The 16,247-nt window shown below is 45.6% G+C and overlaps 1 protein-coding gene across 2 annotated transcripts in view; it reads right to left on the bottom strand.

Annotated features, from left to right (window-relative positions):
* Nucleotides 1-16,247, bottom strand: part of LOC139394560 (beta-1-syntrophin-like) — a 57,902-nt gene that overhangs the window by 35,009 nt on the left and 6,646 nt on the right. For both annotated transcript variants that reach the window (XM_071142655.1, XM_071142656.1), the window contains exon 2: nucleotides 7,526-7,742. In XM_071142655.1, coding sequence (XP_070998756.1) covers nucleotides 7,526-7,742 — 217 coding nt within the window. The remainder of the gene's footprint in view (nucleotides 1-7,525; nucleotides 7,743-16,247) is intronic.

Here is a 16,247-nt window from a genome sequence, read left to right as displayed (position 1 = left end):
GTAGCCTAGTGGTTAGAGTGTAGGGACGACAGGTAGCCTAGTGGTTAGAGTGTAGGGGCAGGCAGGTAGCCTAGTGGTTAGAGTGTAGGGGCGGCAGGTAGCCTAGTGGTTAGAGTGTAGGGGCAGGCAGGTAGCCTAGTGGTTAGAGTGTAGGGACGGCAGGTAGCCTAGTGGTTAGAGTGTAGGGGCAGGCAGGTAGCCTAGTGGTTAGAGTGGAGGGACGGTAGGTAGCCTAGTGGTTAGAGTGTAGGGGCGGGCAGGTAGCCTAGTGGTTAGAGTGTAGGGACGACAGGTAGCCTAGTGGTTAGAGTGTAGGGACGACAGGTAGCCTAGTGGTTAGAGTGTAGGGGCGGCAGGTAGCCTAGTGGTTAGAGTGTAGGGACGGCAGGTAGCCTAGTGGTTAGAGTGTAGGGGCGGCAGGTAGCCTAGTGGTTAGAGTGTAGGGACGGCAGGTAGCCTAGTGGTTAGAGTGGAGGGACGGTAGGTAGCCTAGTGGTTAGAGTGTAGGGACGACAGGTAGCCTAGTGGTTAGAGTGTAGGGACGACAGGTAGCCTAGTGGTTAGAGTGTAGGGGCGGCAGGTAGCCTAGTGGTTAGAGTGTAGGGACGGCAGGTAGCCTAGTGGTTAGAGTGTAGGGACGGCAGGTAGCCTAGTGGTTAGAGTGTAGGGACGGCAGGTAGCCTAGTGGTTAGAGTGGAGGGACGGCAGGTAGCCTAGTGGTTAGAGTGTAGGGGCACGCAGGTAGCCTAGTGGTTAGAGTGTAGGGACGACAGGTAGCCTAGTGGTTAGAGTGTAGGGGCAGGCAGGTAGCCTAGTGGTTAGAGTGTAGGGGCACGCAGGTAGCCTAGTGGTTAGAGTGGAGGGACGGCAGGTAGCCTAGTGGTTAGAGTGTAGGGGCAGGCAGGTAGCCTAGTGGTTAGAGTGTAGGGACGACAGGTAGCCTAGTGGTTAGAGTGTAGGGGCAGGCAGGTAGCCTAGTGGTTAGAGTGTAGGGGCGGCAGGTAGCCTAGTGGTTAGAGTGTAGGGGCAGGCAGGTAGCCTAGTGGTTAGAGTGTAGGGACGGCAGGTAGCCTAGTGGTTAGAGTGTAGGGGCAGGCAGGTAGCCTAGTGGTTAGAGTGGAGGGACGGTAGGTAGCCTAGTGGTTAGAGTGTAGGGGCAGGCAGGTAGCCTAGTGGTTAGAGTGTAGGGACGGCAGGTAGCCTAGTGGTTAGAGTGTAGGGGCAGGCAGGTAGCCTAGTGGTTAGAGTGTAGGGGCGGCAGGTAGCCTAGTGGTTAGAGTGTAGGGACGGCAGGTAGCCTAGTGGTTAGAGTGTAGGGGCAGGCAGGTAGCCTAGTGGTTAGAGTGGAGGGACGGCAGGTAGCCTAGTGGTTAGAGTGTAGGGACGGCAGGTAGCCTAGTGGTTAGAGTGGAGGGACGGCAGGTAGCCTAGTGGTTAGAGTGTAGGGACGGCAGGTAGCCTAGTGGTTAGAGTGTAGGGGCGGGCAGGTAGTCTAGTGGTTAGAGTGGAGGGACGGCAGGTAGCCTAGTGGTTAGAGTGTAGGGACGGCAGGTAGCCTAGTGGTTAGAGTGGAGGGACGGCAGGTAGCCTAGTGGTTAGAGTGTAGGGGCACGCAGGTAGCCTAGTGGTTAGAGTGGAGGGACGGCAGGTAGCCTAGTGGTTAGAGTGTAGGGGCAGGCAGGTAGCCTAGTGGTTAGAGTGTAGGGACGACAGGTAGCCTAGTGGTTAGAGTGTAGGGGCAGGCAGGTAGCCTAGTGGTTAGAGTGTAGGGGCACGCAGGTAGCCTAGTGGTTAGAGTGGAGGGACGGCAGGTAGCCTAGTGGTTAGAGTGTAGGGGCAGGCAGGTAGCCTAGTGGTTAGAGTGTAGGGACGACAGGTAGCCTAGTGGTTAGAGTGTAGGGGCAGGCAGGTAGCCTAGTGGTTAGAGTGTAGGGGCGGCAGGTAGCCTAGTGGTTAGAGTGTAGGGGCAGGCAGGTAGCCTAGTGGTTAGAGTGGAGGGACGGCAGGTAGCCTAGTGGTTAGAGTGTAGGGGCAGGCAGGTAGCCTAGTGGTTAGAGTGTAGGGACGACAGGTAGCCTAGTGGTTAGAGTGTAGGGGCAGGCAGGTAGCCTAGTGGTTAGAGTGTAGGGGCGGCAGGTAGCCTAGTGGTTAGAGTGTAGGGGCAGGCAGGTAGCCTAGTGGTTAGAGTGTAGGGACGGCAGGTAGCCTAGTGGTTAGAGTGTAGGGGCAGGCAGGTAGCCTAGTGGTTAGAGTGGAGGGACGGTAGGTAGCCTAGTGGTTAGAGTGTAGGGGCGGGCAGGTAGCCTAGTGGTTAGAGTGTAGGGACGACAGGTAGCCTAGTGGTTAGAGTGTAGGGACGACAGGTAGCCTAGTGGTTAGAGTGTAGGGGCGGCAGGTAGCCTAGTGGTTAGAGTGTAGGGACGGCAGGTAGCCTAGTGGTTAGAGTGTAGGGGCGGCAGGTAGCCTAGTGGTTAGAGTGTAGGGACGGCAGGTAGCCTAGTGGTTAGAGTGGAGGGACGGTAGGTAGCCTAGTGGTTAGAGTGTAGGGACGACAGGTAGCCTAGTGGTTAGAGTGTAGGGACGACAGGTAGCCTAGTGGTTAGAGTGTAGGGGCGGCAGGTAGCCTAGTGGTTAGAGTGTAGGGACGGCAGGTAGCCTAGTGGTTAGAGTGTAGGGACGGCAGGTAGCCTAGTGGTTAGAGTGTAGGGGCAGGCAGGTAGCCTAGTGGTTAGAGTGGAGGGACGGCAGGTAGCCTAGTGGTTAGAGTGTAGGGACGGCAGGTAGCCTAGTGGTTAGAGTGGAGGGACGGCAGGTAGCCTAATGGTTAGAGTGTAGGGGCGGCAGGTAGCCTAGTGGTTAGAGTGTAGGGACGGCAGGTAGCCTAGTGGTTAGAGTGTAGGGGCGGCAGGTAGACTAGTGGTTAGAGTGTAGGGGCGGCAGGTAGCCTAGTGGTTAGAGTGTAGGGGCGGCAGGTAGCCTAGTGGTTAGAGTGTAGGGGCGGCAGGTAGCCTAGTGGTTAGAGTGTAGGGGCGGGTAGACTAGTGGTCCGAGTGTTGGACTAGTAACCGAAAGGTTGCTAGACTGAACCACCGAGCTGAGAAGGTAAAAATCTGTTGTTCTTCCCCTGAACAAGGCAGTTAACCCACTGTTCCTAGGCCGTCATTGTAAATAAGAATCTGTTCTTAAACTGACTTGTCTAGTTAAATAACGGTAAAATAAATAATTTAAAAAAATATCTAAAGACAAGGCGAGCATGATCAGTTTGTCCCTAAAGTAAAGGTAAAGCTGAGGACATAAGGTTAATTAAGGTAGGCTATGTGTGTCAGATAGAAACCGTTTCTCTGTGTTGGTTAATTAAGGTAGGCTATGTGTGTCAGATAGAAACCATTTCTCTGTGTTTGTTAATTAAGGTAGGCTATGTGTGTCAGGTAGAAACCGTTTCTCTGTGTTGGTTAATTAAGGTTATGTGTGTCAGATAGAAACTGTTTCTCTGTGTTGGTTAATTAAGATAGACTATGTGTGTCAGATAGAAACTGTTTCTCTGTGTTGGTTAATTAAGATAGACGATGTGTGTCAGGTAGAAACTGTTTCTCTGTGTTGGTTAATTAAGATAGACGATGTGTGTCAGGTAGAAACTGTTTCTCTGTGTTGGTTAATTAAGGTAGGCTATGTGTGTCAGATAGAAACCGTTTCTCTGTGTTGGTTAATTAAGGTTATGTGTGTCAGATAGAAACTGTTTCTCTGTGTTGGTTAATTAAGGTAGGCTATGTGTGTCAGATAGAAACCGTTTCTCTGTGTTGGTTAATTAAGGTTATGTGTGTCAGATAGAAACCGTTTCTCTGTGTTGGTTAATTAAGGTAGGCTATGTGTGTCAGGTAGAAACCGTTTCTCTGTGTTGGTTAATTAAGGTAGGCTATGTGTGTCAGATAGAAACCGTTTCTCTGTGTTGGTTAATGAAGGTAGGCTATGTGTGTCAGATAGAAACTGTTTCTCTGTGTTGGTTAATTAAGGTAGGCTATGTGTGTCAGATAGAAACCGTTTCTCTGTGTTGGTTAATTAAGGTAGGCTATGTGTGTCAGGTAGAAACCGTTTCTCTGTGTTGGTTAATTAAGGTTATGTGTGTCAGATAGAAACCGTTTCTCTGTGTTGGTTAATTAAGGTAGGCTATGTGTGTCAGGTAGAAACCGTTTCTCTGTGTTGGTTAATTAAGGTAGGCTATGTGTGTCAGATAGAAACCGTTTCTCTGTGTTGGTTAATTAAGATAGGCTATGTGTGTCAGATAGAAACCGTTTCTCTGTGTTGGTTAATTAAGGTAGGCTATGTGTGTCAGATAGAAACCGTTTCTCTGTGTTGGTTAATTAAGGTAGGCTATGTGTGTCAGATAGAAACTGTTTCTCTGTGTTGGTTAATTAAGGTAGGCTATGTGTGTCAGGTAGAAACTGTTTCTCTGTGTTGGTTAATTAAGGTAGGCTATGTGTGTCAGATAGAAACCGTTTCTCTGTGTTGGTTAATTAAGGTAGGCTATGTGTGTCAGATAGAAACCGTTTCTCTGTGTTGATTAATTAAGGTAGGCTATGTGTGTCAGATAGAAACCGTTTCTCTGTGTTGGTTAATTAAGGTAGGCTATGTGTGTCAGAAAGAAACCGTTTCTCTGTGTTGGTTAATTAAGGTTATGTGTGTCAGATAGAAACTGTTTCTCTGTGTTGGTTAATTAAGGTAGGCTATGTGTGTCAGATAGAAACTGTTTCTCTGTGTTGGTTAATTAAGGTAGGCTATGTGTGTCAGATAGAAACCGTTTCTCTGTGTTGGTTAATTAAGGTAGGCTATGTGTGTCAGGTAGAAACCGTTTCTCTGTGTTGGTTAATTAAGGTAGGCTATGTGTGTCAGGTAGAAACCGTTTCTCTGTGTTGGTTAATTAAGGTAGGCTATGTGTGTCAGGTAGAAACCGTTTCTCTGTGTTGGTTAATTAAGGTAGGCTATGTGTGTCAGATAGAAACTGTTTCTCTGTGTTGGTTAATTAAGGTAGGCTATGTGTGTCAGATAGAAACTGTTTCTCTGTGTTGGTTAATTAAGGTAGGCTATGTTTGTCAGATAGAAACCGTTTCTCTGTGTTGGTTAATTAAGGTAGGCTATGTGTGTCAGATAGAAACTGTTTCTCTGTGTTGGTTAATTAAGGTAGGCTATGTGTGTCAGATAGAAACTGTTTCTCTGTGTTGGTTAATTAAGGTAGGCTATGTGTGTCAGATAGAAACTGTTTATCTGTGTTGGTTAATTAAGGTAGGCTATGTGTGTCAGATAGAAACTGTTTCTCTGTGTTGGTTACTTAAGGTAGGCTATGTGTGTCAGATATAAACTGTTTCTCTGTGTTGGTTAATTAAGGTAGGCTATGTGTGTCAGATAGAAACCGTTTCTCTGTGTTGGTTAATTAAGGTTATGTGTGTCAGGTAGAAACCGTTTCTCTGTGTTGGTTAATTAAGGTAGGCTATGTGTGTCAGATAGAAACTGTTTCTCTGTGTTGGTTAATTAAGGTAGGCTATGTGTGTCAGATAGAAACTGTTTCTCTGTGTTGGTTAATTAAGGTAGGCTATGTGTGTCAGATAGAAACCGTTTCTCTGTGTTGGTTAATTAAGGTAGGCTATGTGTGTCAGATAGAAACTGTTTCTCTGTGTTGGTTAATTAAGGTAGGCTATGTGTGTCAGATAGAAACTGTTTCTCTGTGTTGGTTAATTAAGGTAGGCTATGTGTGTCAGATAGAAACTGTTTATCTGTGTTGGTTAATTAAGGTAGGCTATGTGTGTCAGATAGAAACTGTTTCTCTGTGTTGGTTACTTAAGGTAGGCTATGTGTGTCAGATATAAACTGTTTCTCTGTGTTGGTTAATTAAGGTAGGCTATGTGTGTCAGATAGAAACCGTTTCTCTGTGTTGGTTAATTAAGGTTATGTGTGTCAGATAGAAACTGTTTCTCTGTGTTGGTTAATTAAGGTAGGCTATGTGTGTCAGATAGAAACTGTTTCTCTGTGTTGGTTAATTAAGGTAGAAACTGTTTCTCTGTGTTGGTTAATTAAGGTAGAAACTGTTTCTCTGTGTTGGTTAATTAAGGTAGAAACTGTTTCTCTGTGTTGGTTAATTAAGGTAGAAACTGTTTGTCAGATAGAAATTGTTTCTCTGTTTTGGTTAATTAAGTTAGGCTATGTGTGTCAGATAGAAACCGTTTCTCTGTGTTGGTTAATTAAGATAGGTTATGTGTGTCAGATAGAAACTGTTTCTCTGTGTTGGTTAATTAAGATAGACTTTGTGTGTCAGATAGAAACTGTTTCTCTGTGTTGGTTAATTAAGGTAGAAACTGTTTCTCTGTGTTGGTTAATTAAGATAGAAACTGTTTCTCTGTGTTGGTTAATTAAGATAGACTTTGTGTGTCAGATAGAAACTGTTTCTCTGTGTTGGTTAATTAAGGTAGAAACTGTATCTCTGTGTTGGTTAATTAAGATAGAAACCGTTTCTCTGTGTTGGTTAATCAAGGTAGGCTATGTGTGTCAGATAGAAACTGTTTCTCTGTGTTGGTTAATCAAGGTAACATCTCTTAAAGTCTGAACACTCTGATAGTTGAGAACCGCAGCAGTTAATCCATTGTGACCGTCACAGAGACGACCATCCCTGTTACACTGTCCCAGAGACGACCATCCCTGTTACACTGTCACAGAGACGACCATCCCTGTTACACCGTCCCAGAGATGACTATCCCTGTTACACTGTCACAGGAAAAACAAGTGGTGGGAGTTACTCATTGTTGGTGGATGAAATGAGTCTCTCCTCCGTCACAATGTAACGTGTTGCTTTTATTACAGCACCTTCAGCACCTTCAATAATGTGCAAATATTGTACAATCTAGGTGAGCAAAGCTCTTAGAGACTTACCCAGAAAGACTCACAGCTGTAATCACTGCCGAATGTAATTCTAACATGTATTGAGGCTGGGTTTCTGTACAGCACTTTGTGACATCAGCTGATGTAAGAAGGGCTTTATAAATAAACTTGATTGATTGATTATAAATACATTTGATTATTGACTCAGAGGTGGGAAAACCTATGTAAATGAGATATTTCTGTATTTAGTTTTCAATACATTTGCTAAAAACATGTTTTCACTTTGTTATTATGGGTTATTGTGTGTAGATGGGTGGGCCGAAAAAAATGTGATGGAATCCATTTTGAATTCAGGCTGTAACCCAACATAATGTGATGGAATCCATTTTGAATTCAGGCTGTAACCCAACATAATGTGATGGAATCCATTTTGAATTCAGGCTGTAACCCAACATCATGTGGAACAAGTGAAGGGGTGTGACTACTTTCTGAAGGCTCTGCATCTGGCAAAACACTCGCAATATAAATCCAATCAATTCTAATTGTAGAAGTGTTACCCCACCTAGCCCTGCACCCCCTGCCGTTACGCCCCTGTAGATAATAATAATATACGGGGGGGAAACAGAATAATAGTAATGCAGAATGAAGCTGGAGCCTTTACCTGTTTCCAGGGTCTGGAGAAGTCATGCTCCTGGTGACGTAACACATCTTTAAGGGGATGTACCTCCTGTCCCCCTGTAGGGACATGGTGGGGGTGACGGGGACGTCACGGTGGGGGCTACCCAGCCTCGGGGACTCAGGTGGGGGCGTCTCCCAGCCTATCTCTGACACAGGAGAACCCTTCTTCACATAGGGGCTGGCTTCTCTCATGTACTTCACTGGGAATATGAGAGAGGAGAATTATGAGTAAGCTTTTTCACAACCTGTCTTGAGGCTGGCTTCCCACATGTAGGTCACTGGACCAACAAGACAAAGGAATAATTTACTATGTTTTTATTAGTAGAGAGGTCATGCCTTTACTGCTGTTATGTTTGGTGAGGATAGTGCTAAGAGTCCTTGGCAACGTAACTTCATTAGAGCTAGCTAGTGTCCTATAGAGGAGATTGACATGCAGACTCATAAAGTGACCCTGCTGTAACCCCACAATCTGTACCAGGCCGGTAGAGGTCCAAATATATTATACAGCTCTATTAGAGGTCCAAATATATTATACAGTTCTATTAGTGGTCCAAATATATTATACAGTTCTATTAGAGGTCCAAATATATTATACAGTTCTATTAGAGGTCCAAATATATTATACAGTTCTATTAGAGGTCCAAATATATTATACAGTTCTATTAGTGGTCCAAATATATTATACAGCTCTATTAGAGGTCCAAATATATTATACAGCTCTATTAGAGGTCCAAATATATTATACAGCTCTATTAGAGGTCCAAATATATTATACAGTTCTATTAGAGGTCCAAATATATTATACAGTTCTATTAGAGGTCCAGTTATATTATACAGTTCTATTAGTGGTCCAGGTCTGTTAGAAGTATTAATCCATTCTATAACGTGTTCTGAACTCACATCTATGAGTCACAACACACATCATACCTTGTACCCAGTTTAACACTTTCTGTGAACTCAAAGATATTGCACCTCCATGGGAAATCATTGGTTGGCATTGTTTGAGAGGATTAGATGGATCGCTCCAAACTATGGATGTGAACCTGGCCAACAGCTGAGAGATGAGAGTCATTAGAAGTATTCCACACCACACAAGAGGCCTAATCCGACCAAAGACCACAACTCTGGGACATGGGATTCATTGGTCATTTGGTGGCTACACAGTTTCATAGACACAATCTGCGAATCACGTTATATCCACAGCATTGATCACGAGTCACAGTAGACATGAAAAACATATCTTTTATTACCCTGCTATAAACTAAATGTATCAGACTGTATGGAGTTAGTTTAAATTACAGGGCCGTGTGAACAACACTGATGTCAACCATTTACTCACTGTAAAAGACAGGGACCTGCTTCCACCAACAGTGATCTGTCTGGCTGCATTACATCAATCTCTAAAGAGAAGTGGCAATATATTACAGAAATATATTTGGTTTTAACAGTTTATATTCCTAAACTATGGAGCTCTAAACTCATCAGCTGATGAACAGTTCTGGCATTCATTGTTCGTATTACATCAATCCAAGGGGAAGGTTTCAGAGGATTATATGACAGAGATGTACTGAAAAGGTGTACAAACCCGACACAGGAGTTTGGTGAAACCTTAATTGGGGAGGACGGGGCTCGTGGTAATGACTGGAGTGGAATCAGTGGAACGGTATCAAAAAAACACGAGTACAGGCCCTGTTCTTTAAGGAACGACGTAAAGAAACCTCCCCTGAAACACGAGTACAGGCCCTGTTCTTTAAGGAACGATGTAAAGAAACCTCCCCTGAAACACGAGTACAGGCCCTGTTCTTTAAGGAACGACGTACAGAAACCTCCCCTGAAACACGAGTACAGGCCCTGTTCTTTAAGGAACGATGTAAAGAAACCTCCCCTGAAACACGAGTACAGGCCCTGTTCTTTAAGGAACGAAGGAGAATAAGTAAAGAAAGGTATCAACATCTAACAGAAGCGTAAGACTATCAATATGCATAGAAGCTGACAGATCTGGCAGACAAATAGGCCTACCTCTGCAAGGGCAGGGTATGAAGTAGTCTTACGGGAATTCCTTGCTGAAGCCCTTTCATCTAATCGTCACGCTTATGTTGTAGTTGTGGTGTCATTAGTTCAGGCGCCAGCGGGATGCTTTCAGAGTGAGGTCATACACAGAACTGAGTATTCCTCTCTCATTTGCCTCTCTCTCTTTCACTTATCGCTCCAATCTACTGGTTCTGCTCTCTCCTATCTACTGGTTCTGCTCTTACCTTCCTACTGGTTCTGCTCTCTCCTATCTACTGGTTCTGCTCTCTCCTGTCTACTGGTTCTGCTCTTCCTTATCTACTGGTTCTGCTCTCTCCTTCCTACTGGTTCTGCTCTCTCCTATCTACTGGTTCTGCCCTCTCCTATCTACTGGTTCTGCTCTCTCCTGTCTACTGGTTCTGCTCTCTCCTATCTACTGGTTCTGCTCTCTCCTATCTACTGGTTCTGCTCTCTCCTGTCTACTGGTTCTGCTCTCTCCTGTCTACTGGTTCTGCTCTCTCCTATCTACTGGTTCTGCTCTCTCCTATCTACTGGTTCTGCTCCCTCCTTCCTACTGGTTCTGCTCTATCCTTCCTACTGGTTCTGCTCTCTCCTATCTACTGGTTCTGCTCTCTCCTATCTACTGGTTCTGCTCTCTCCTTCCTACTGGTTCTGCTCTCTCCTATCTACTGGTTCTGCTCTCTCCTATCTACTGGTTCTGCTCTCTCCTATCTACTGGTTCTGCTCTCTCCTATCTACTGGTTCTGCTCTCTCCTATCTACTGGTTCTGCCCTCTCCTATCTACTGGTTCTGCTCTCTCCTATCTACTGGTTCTGCCCTCTCCTATCTACTGGTTCTGCTCTCTCCTGTCTACTGGTTCTGCTCTCTCCTATCTACTGGTTCTGCCCTCTCCTATCTACTGGTTCTGCTCTCTCCTATCTACTGGTTCTGCCCTCTCCTATCTACTGGTTCTGCTCTCTCCTATCTACTGGTTCTGCTCTCTCCTGTCTACTGGTTCTGCTCTCTCCTATCTACTGGTTCTGCTCTCTCCTATCTACTGGTTCTGCTCTCTCCTATCTACTGGTTCTGCTCTCTCCTTCCTACTGGTTCTGCTCTCTCCTATCTACTGGTTCTGCTCTCTCCTATCTACTGGTTCTGCTCTCTCCTATCTACTGGTTCTGCTCTCTCCTATCTACTGGTTCTGCTCTCTCCTGTCTACTGGTTCTGCTCTCTCCTGTCTACTGGTTCTGCTCTCTCCTATCTACTGGTTCTGCTCTCTCCTATCTACTGGTTCTGCTCTCTCCTATCTACTGGTTCTGCTCTCTCCTATCTACTGGTTCTGCTCTCTCCTATCTACTGGTTCTGCTCTCTCCTGTCTACTGGTTCTGCTCTCTCCTGTCTACTGGTTCTGCTCCCTCCTATCTACTGGTTCTGCTCTCTCCTATCTACTGGTTCTGCCCTCTCCTATCTACTGGTTCTGCGTTCACCTTCCTACTGGTTCTGCTCTCTCCTATCTACTGGTTCTGCTTTCTCCTTCCTACTGGTTCTGCTCTCTCCTTCCTACTGGTTCTGCTCTCTCCTATCTACTGGTTCTGCTCCCTCCTATCTACTGGTTCTGCTCTCACCTATCTACTGGTTCTGCTCTCTCTTTCCTACTGGTTCTGCTCTCTCCTTCCTACTGGTTCTCTCTATATTGCTGCCACTTTTATAAACACTTATAAACACTCACTATCACCCTGTCTGTTGGCTTTGGCTCGCTATGTTCTGTTCTCCACTGTGTTCTCTGTGTGTGTGTGTGTGTCAACACATTTAGAAACTCAACTAAACCAATATCCTGGAAACTGTCAATAACCAGAATCATTAGAATCTGTACCTGTGTGTTCTCAACTCTGTTCCAAAATAGAAATGTTCCATTTTAGTAGAGGGGAAAATAAAAGTAGGCTGGGGTCCATTATGTTTATTGCTATGCCTAGGAGTCTGTACTTCCTGCCAAGGAGTCTGTACTTCCTGCCTAGGAGTCTGTACTTCCTGCCTAGGAGTCTGTAATTCATGCCTAGGAGTCTGTACTTCCTGCCAAGGAGTCTGTACTTCCTGCCTAGGAGTCTGTAATTCCTGCCTAGGAGTCTGTACTTCCTGTGGGGATTGTTTGTCACGCCCTGGCCATAGAGAGGCTTTTTATTCTCTATTTTGGTTAGGCCAGGGTGTGACTAGGGTGGGCATTCTATGTTCTTTTTTCTATGTTTTTGTCTGTCGTTGTCTCTGATTGAGAACCATACTTAGGTAGCCTGTTCCCACCTGTGTTTGTGGGTAGTTGTTTTCTGTGTTGTGTATTGCACCTTGCAGAACTGTTCGTTTGTTGTTTTTGTTGGTATTTATTAAACATATTATGAATACTTACCACGCTGTACCTTGGTCCTCTTCTCCTTCTCCCCACCACATTCGTTACAGAACTACCCACCACCAAAGGACCAAGCAGCGTGTAATGGACTACTGGACATGGGAGGAAATATTGGACGGAAGGGACCCTGGGCACAGCCGGGAGAGTATCGCCGTCCGAAAGAGGAGCTGGAGGCAGCTCGAGTGGAGCGGCGACACTACGAGGAATTGGCTCTGGGTAACGTGCACGAGAGGCAGCCCCAGAATTATTTGGGGGGGGGGGGGTGCACACGGGGAGATTGGCGGAGTCAGGTAGGAGACCTGAGCCAACTCCCCGTGCTTACCGTGGCGAGAGAGTGACCGGGCAGGCACCGTGTTATGCGGTGAAGCGCACGGTGTCCCTAGTGCGCACGTATAGCCCGGTGCTCTACATCGCAGCTCCTCGAATCGGCCGGGCTAGAGTGTGCCTCGAGCCAAGGAGGGATGATGCCGGCTCAGCGCATCTGGTCTCCAGTGCGTCTCCTCGGCCCGGGTTATACGGCACCAGCCCAATGCGGCCTGTTCCAACTCTCCGCACTTGCCGGGCTAAAGGGGGTATCCAGCCAGGACAGGTTGTGCAGGCTCGTTGCTCGAGACCTCTAGTGCGCCTCCACGGCCCAGTGCATCCGGTGCCTCGGCCAAGGAGGAGGCCGTCTGTATGTCTCCCCAGCCTGGTGAGTCCTGTGCCTGCTCCCAGAACCAAGTCTCCCGTCTGTCCGGAGCCGCCAGAGCCGCCCGTCACTCCGGAGCCGCCAGAGTCGCCCGTCACTCCTGAGCCGCCAGAGTCGCCCTTCACTCCGGAGCCGCCAGAGGTGCCCCTCAGTCCAGAGGTGCCCTTCAGTCCAGTGGCGCCCGCTGCAAGGGTCCCCAGAGGCGCCACCTAAGTGGGCCAAGACTAAGGTGGAGCGGGGTCCATGTCCCGCACCCGAGCCGCCGCCATAAAGAAGGCCCCTGGACCCTCCCCTTTAGAATCAGGTTTTGCGGTCGGAGTCCGCACCTTTGGGGGGGGGGGGGGGGGGGTACTGTCACGCCCTGGCCACAGAGAGGCTTTTTATTCTCTATTTTGGTTAGGCCAGGGTGTGACTAGGGTGGGCATTCTATGTTCTTTTTTCTATGTTTTTGTCTGTCGTTGTCTCTGATTGAGAACCATACTTAGGTAGCTCTTGCCCAAATGGGTTTTGTGGGTAGTTGTTTTCTGTGTTGTGTATTTGCACCTTGCAGAACTGTTTGTTTGTTGTTTTTGTTCAAGTGTTGGTATTTATTAAACCTATTATGAATACTTACCCACGATGCACCTTGGTCCTCTTCTCCTTCTCCTGACGACATTCGTTACATCGTTTTTTGCTACAAAAGACTAGAGCTCAAACTGAATCTGAATAATTAACTCGTGTAAGATTTCCTTTTTGATAATGAATGTATTTTCAAACATACAGCGAGAGAGAATAATGACTGCAGTGAAATAGAAATAACATCTAACAAATGTATCATGGTTTGGTCGTGTTCTTACTCATCGACCACATTGTCCTGTTAATGCATGTGGTTTGGTCGTGTTCTTACTCATCGACCACATTGTCCTGTTAATTCATGTGGTTTGGTCGTGTTCTTACTCATCGACCACATTGTCCTGTTATTCATGTGGTTTGGTCGTGTTCTTACTCATCGACCACATTGTCCTGTTAATTCATGTGGTTTGGTCGTGTTCTTACTCATCGACCACATTGTCCTGTTAATTCATGTGGTTTGGTCGTGTTCTTACTCATCGACCACATGGTCCTGTTAATTCATGTGGTTTGGTCGTGTTCTTACTCATCGACCACATTGTCCTGTTAATTCATGTGGTTTGGTCGTGTTCTTACTCATCGACCACATTGTCCTGTTAATTCATGTGGTTTGGTCGTGTTCTTACTCATCGACCACATTGTCCTGTTAATTCATGTGGTTTGGTTGTGTTCTTACTCATCGACCACATTGTCCTGTTAATTCATGTGGTTTGGTCGTGTTCTTACTCATCGACCACATTGTCCTGTTAATGCATGTGGTTTGGTCGTGTTCTTACTCATCGACCACATTGTCCTGTTAATTCATGTGGTTTGGTCGTGTTCTTACTCATCGACCACATTGTCCTGTTAATTCATGTGGTTTGGTCGTGTTCTTACTCATCGACCACATTGTCCTGTTAATTCATGTGGTTTGGTCGTGTTCTTACTCATCGACCACATTGTCCTGTTAATTCATGTGGTTTGGTCGTGTTCTTACTCATCGACCACATTGTCCTGTTAATTCATGTGGTTTGGTCGTGTTCTTACTCATCGACCACATTGTCCTGTTAATTCATGTGGTTTGGTCGTGTTCTTACTCATCGACCACATTGTCCTGTTAATTCATGTGGTTTGGTCGTGTTCTTACTCATCGACCACATTGTCCTGTTAATTCATGTGGTTTGGTCGTGTTCTTACTCATCGACCACATTGTCCTGTTAATTCATGTGGTTTGGTCGTGTTCTTACTCATCGACCACATTGTCCTGTTAATGCATGTGGTTTGGTCGTGTTCTTACTCATCGACCACATTGTCCTGTTAATTCATGTGGTTTGGTCGTGTTCTTACTCATCGACCACATTGTCCTGTTAATTCATGTGGTTTGGTCGTGTTCTTACTCATCGACCACATTGTCCTGTTAATTCATGTGGTTTGGTCGTGTTCTTACTCATCGACCACATTGTCCTGTTAATTCATGTGGTTTGGTCGTGTTCTTACTCATCGACCACATTGTCCTGTTAATTAATGTGGTTTGGTCGTGTTCTTACTCATCGACCACATTGTCCTGTTAATTCATGTGGTTTGGTCGTGTTCTTACTCATCGACCACATTGTCCTGTTAATTCATGTGGTTTGGTCGTGTTCTTACTCATCGACCACATTGTCCTGTTAATTCATGTGGTTTGGTCGTGTTCTTACTCATCGACCACATTGTCCTGTTAATTCATGTGGTTTGGGCCGTACGTCTCTACTCCATCCTGCTTGTTCGTAGAAAAACGGTCCGAATGAGCTTTCTGAATGAATCAACGTCACCATAGAAACCCAGCTGGTAGAAACCCCAAGTCATTGAGAGAATCTCAACCTAATGGTTGGGTGCAAGTCATTTCTTCTTCAGTTATTATCCATACAATGGAAGCCATTATAGAAGCCGGCATGTCTCTGAATTCTGAAATAACATTAAATCTATCTGCCCTATTGTCAGGTGTATTAATAACCAAGTCTTTGTGTTGTCAGCCTGTTAACTAGACACAGCCATTAGAGCTAGTTACATGTATTAACGTGGGAACAGAATGGAGAGCTTTGTTAGCTGCACTTATTGAGCCGAGTGAAGAAAATGGCTAATTTGACGTGAGTAACTTCTGGATGAATAAACCAACCAGGAACAAAAGGGGACTTTTTTTTAATGAGACTTTAATTGCAGAATAGAATGGAACTCTTGTTTTTACCTCCTCTGAATGGGCAGGTAGATACTGCTCCAGAACAAAACACCTTGTACAGAATACACAGAGGTCTACAAGGTATCTTTTCCCCCTCTGCCGCCTGAAAAGGTCTGATGTTATCAAAGCAAGAACAGGTACTTGAACGCCCGGTTCAATGGACTACAGTTCATATCAACTTTAGCAGAAATATTTGTAAGGACCGTTTGGTGGAAGAAGGTGAGGACCAGGATGCAGCGTGGCAAAGTGTTCATGTTTTTAAAACCGTAATGAACACTGAACAAAACAAATAAAACGACAAAAAACAACAGTCCTGTGTGGTGCTGAAAAAACACTGAACAGAAAATAATCACCCACAACTCAAGGGTGAAAACAGGCTTTCTAAGTACGGTTCTCAATCGGGGACAACGATTGACAGCTGCCTCTGATTGAGAAACATACCAGGCCAAACACAGAAAATACCAACTCGATAGAAAAACAAACATAGACAACCCACCCAACTCACGCCCTGATCATACTAAAACAAAGACATAACAAAATAACTAAGGTCAGAACGTGACAATATTAGATCATATCACAGTGAGATTGACTGTGTTCATAGCATGACTTCTATGTTAAGAACAACAAGGTGGGGAGTCTAACCTGTTTTCCTCATAAAGCTCCAGTACAAAGGACAATATTCAAATAATGAATTCAGTCAAAGAATCAAACAGTAAATTCACAGAGTGGATAACAGGAGTGTTGAGAAAACGGATGTATAAACTGTACTAGGAGTAGATGGTTCACTCTGTCATCACAGCTTGTGT

The sequence above is a fragment of the Oncorhynchus clarkii genome, unplaced genomic scaffold, assembly GCF_045791955.1.
Source record: "Oncorhynchus clarkii lewisi isolate Uvic-CL-2024 unplaced genomic scaffold, UVic_Ocla_1.0 unplaced_contig_9003_pilon_pilon, whole genome shotgun sequence".
Taxonomy (NCBI): domain Eukaryota; kingdom Metazoa; phylum Chordata; class Actinopteri; order Salmoniformes; family Salmonidae; genus Oncorhynchus; species Oncorhynchus clarkii.
Note: the sequence above shows the minus strand (reverse complement) of the source record. Positions and strands in the feature narration are given on the sequence as shown.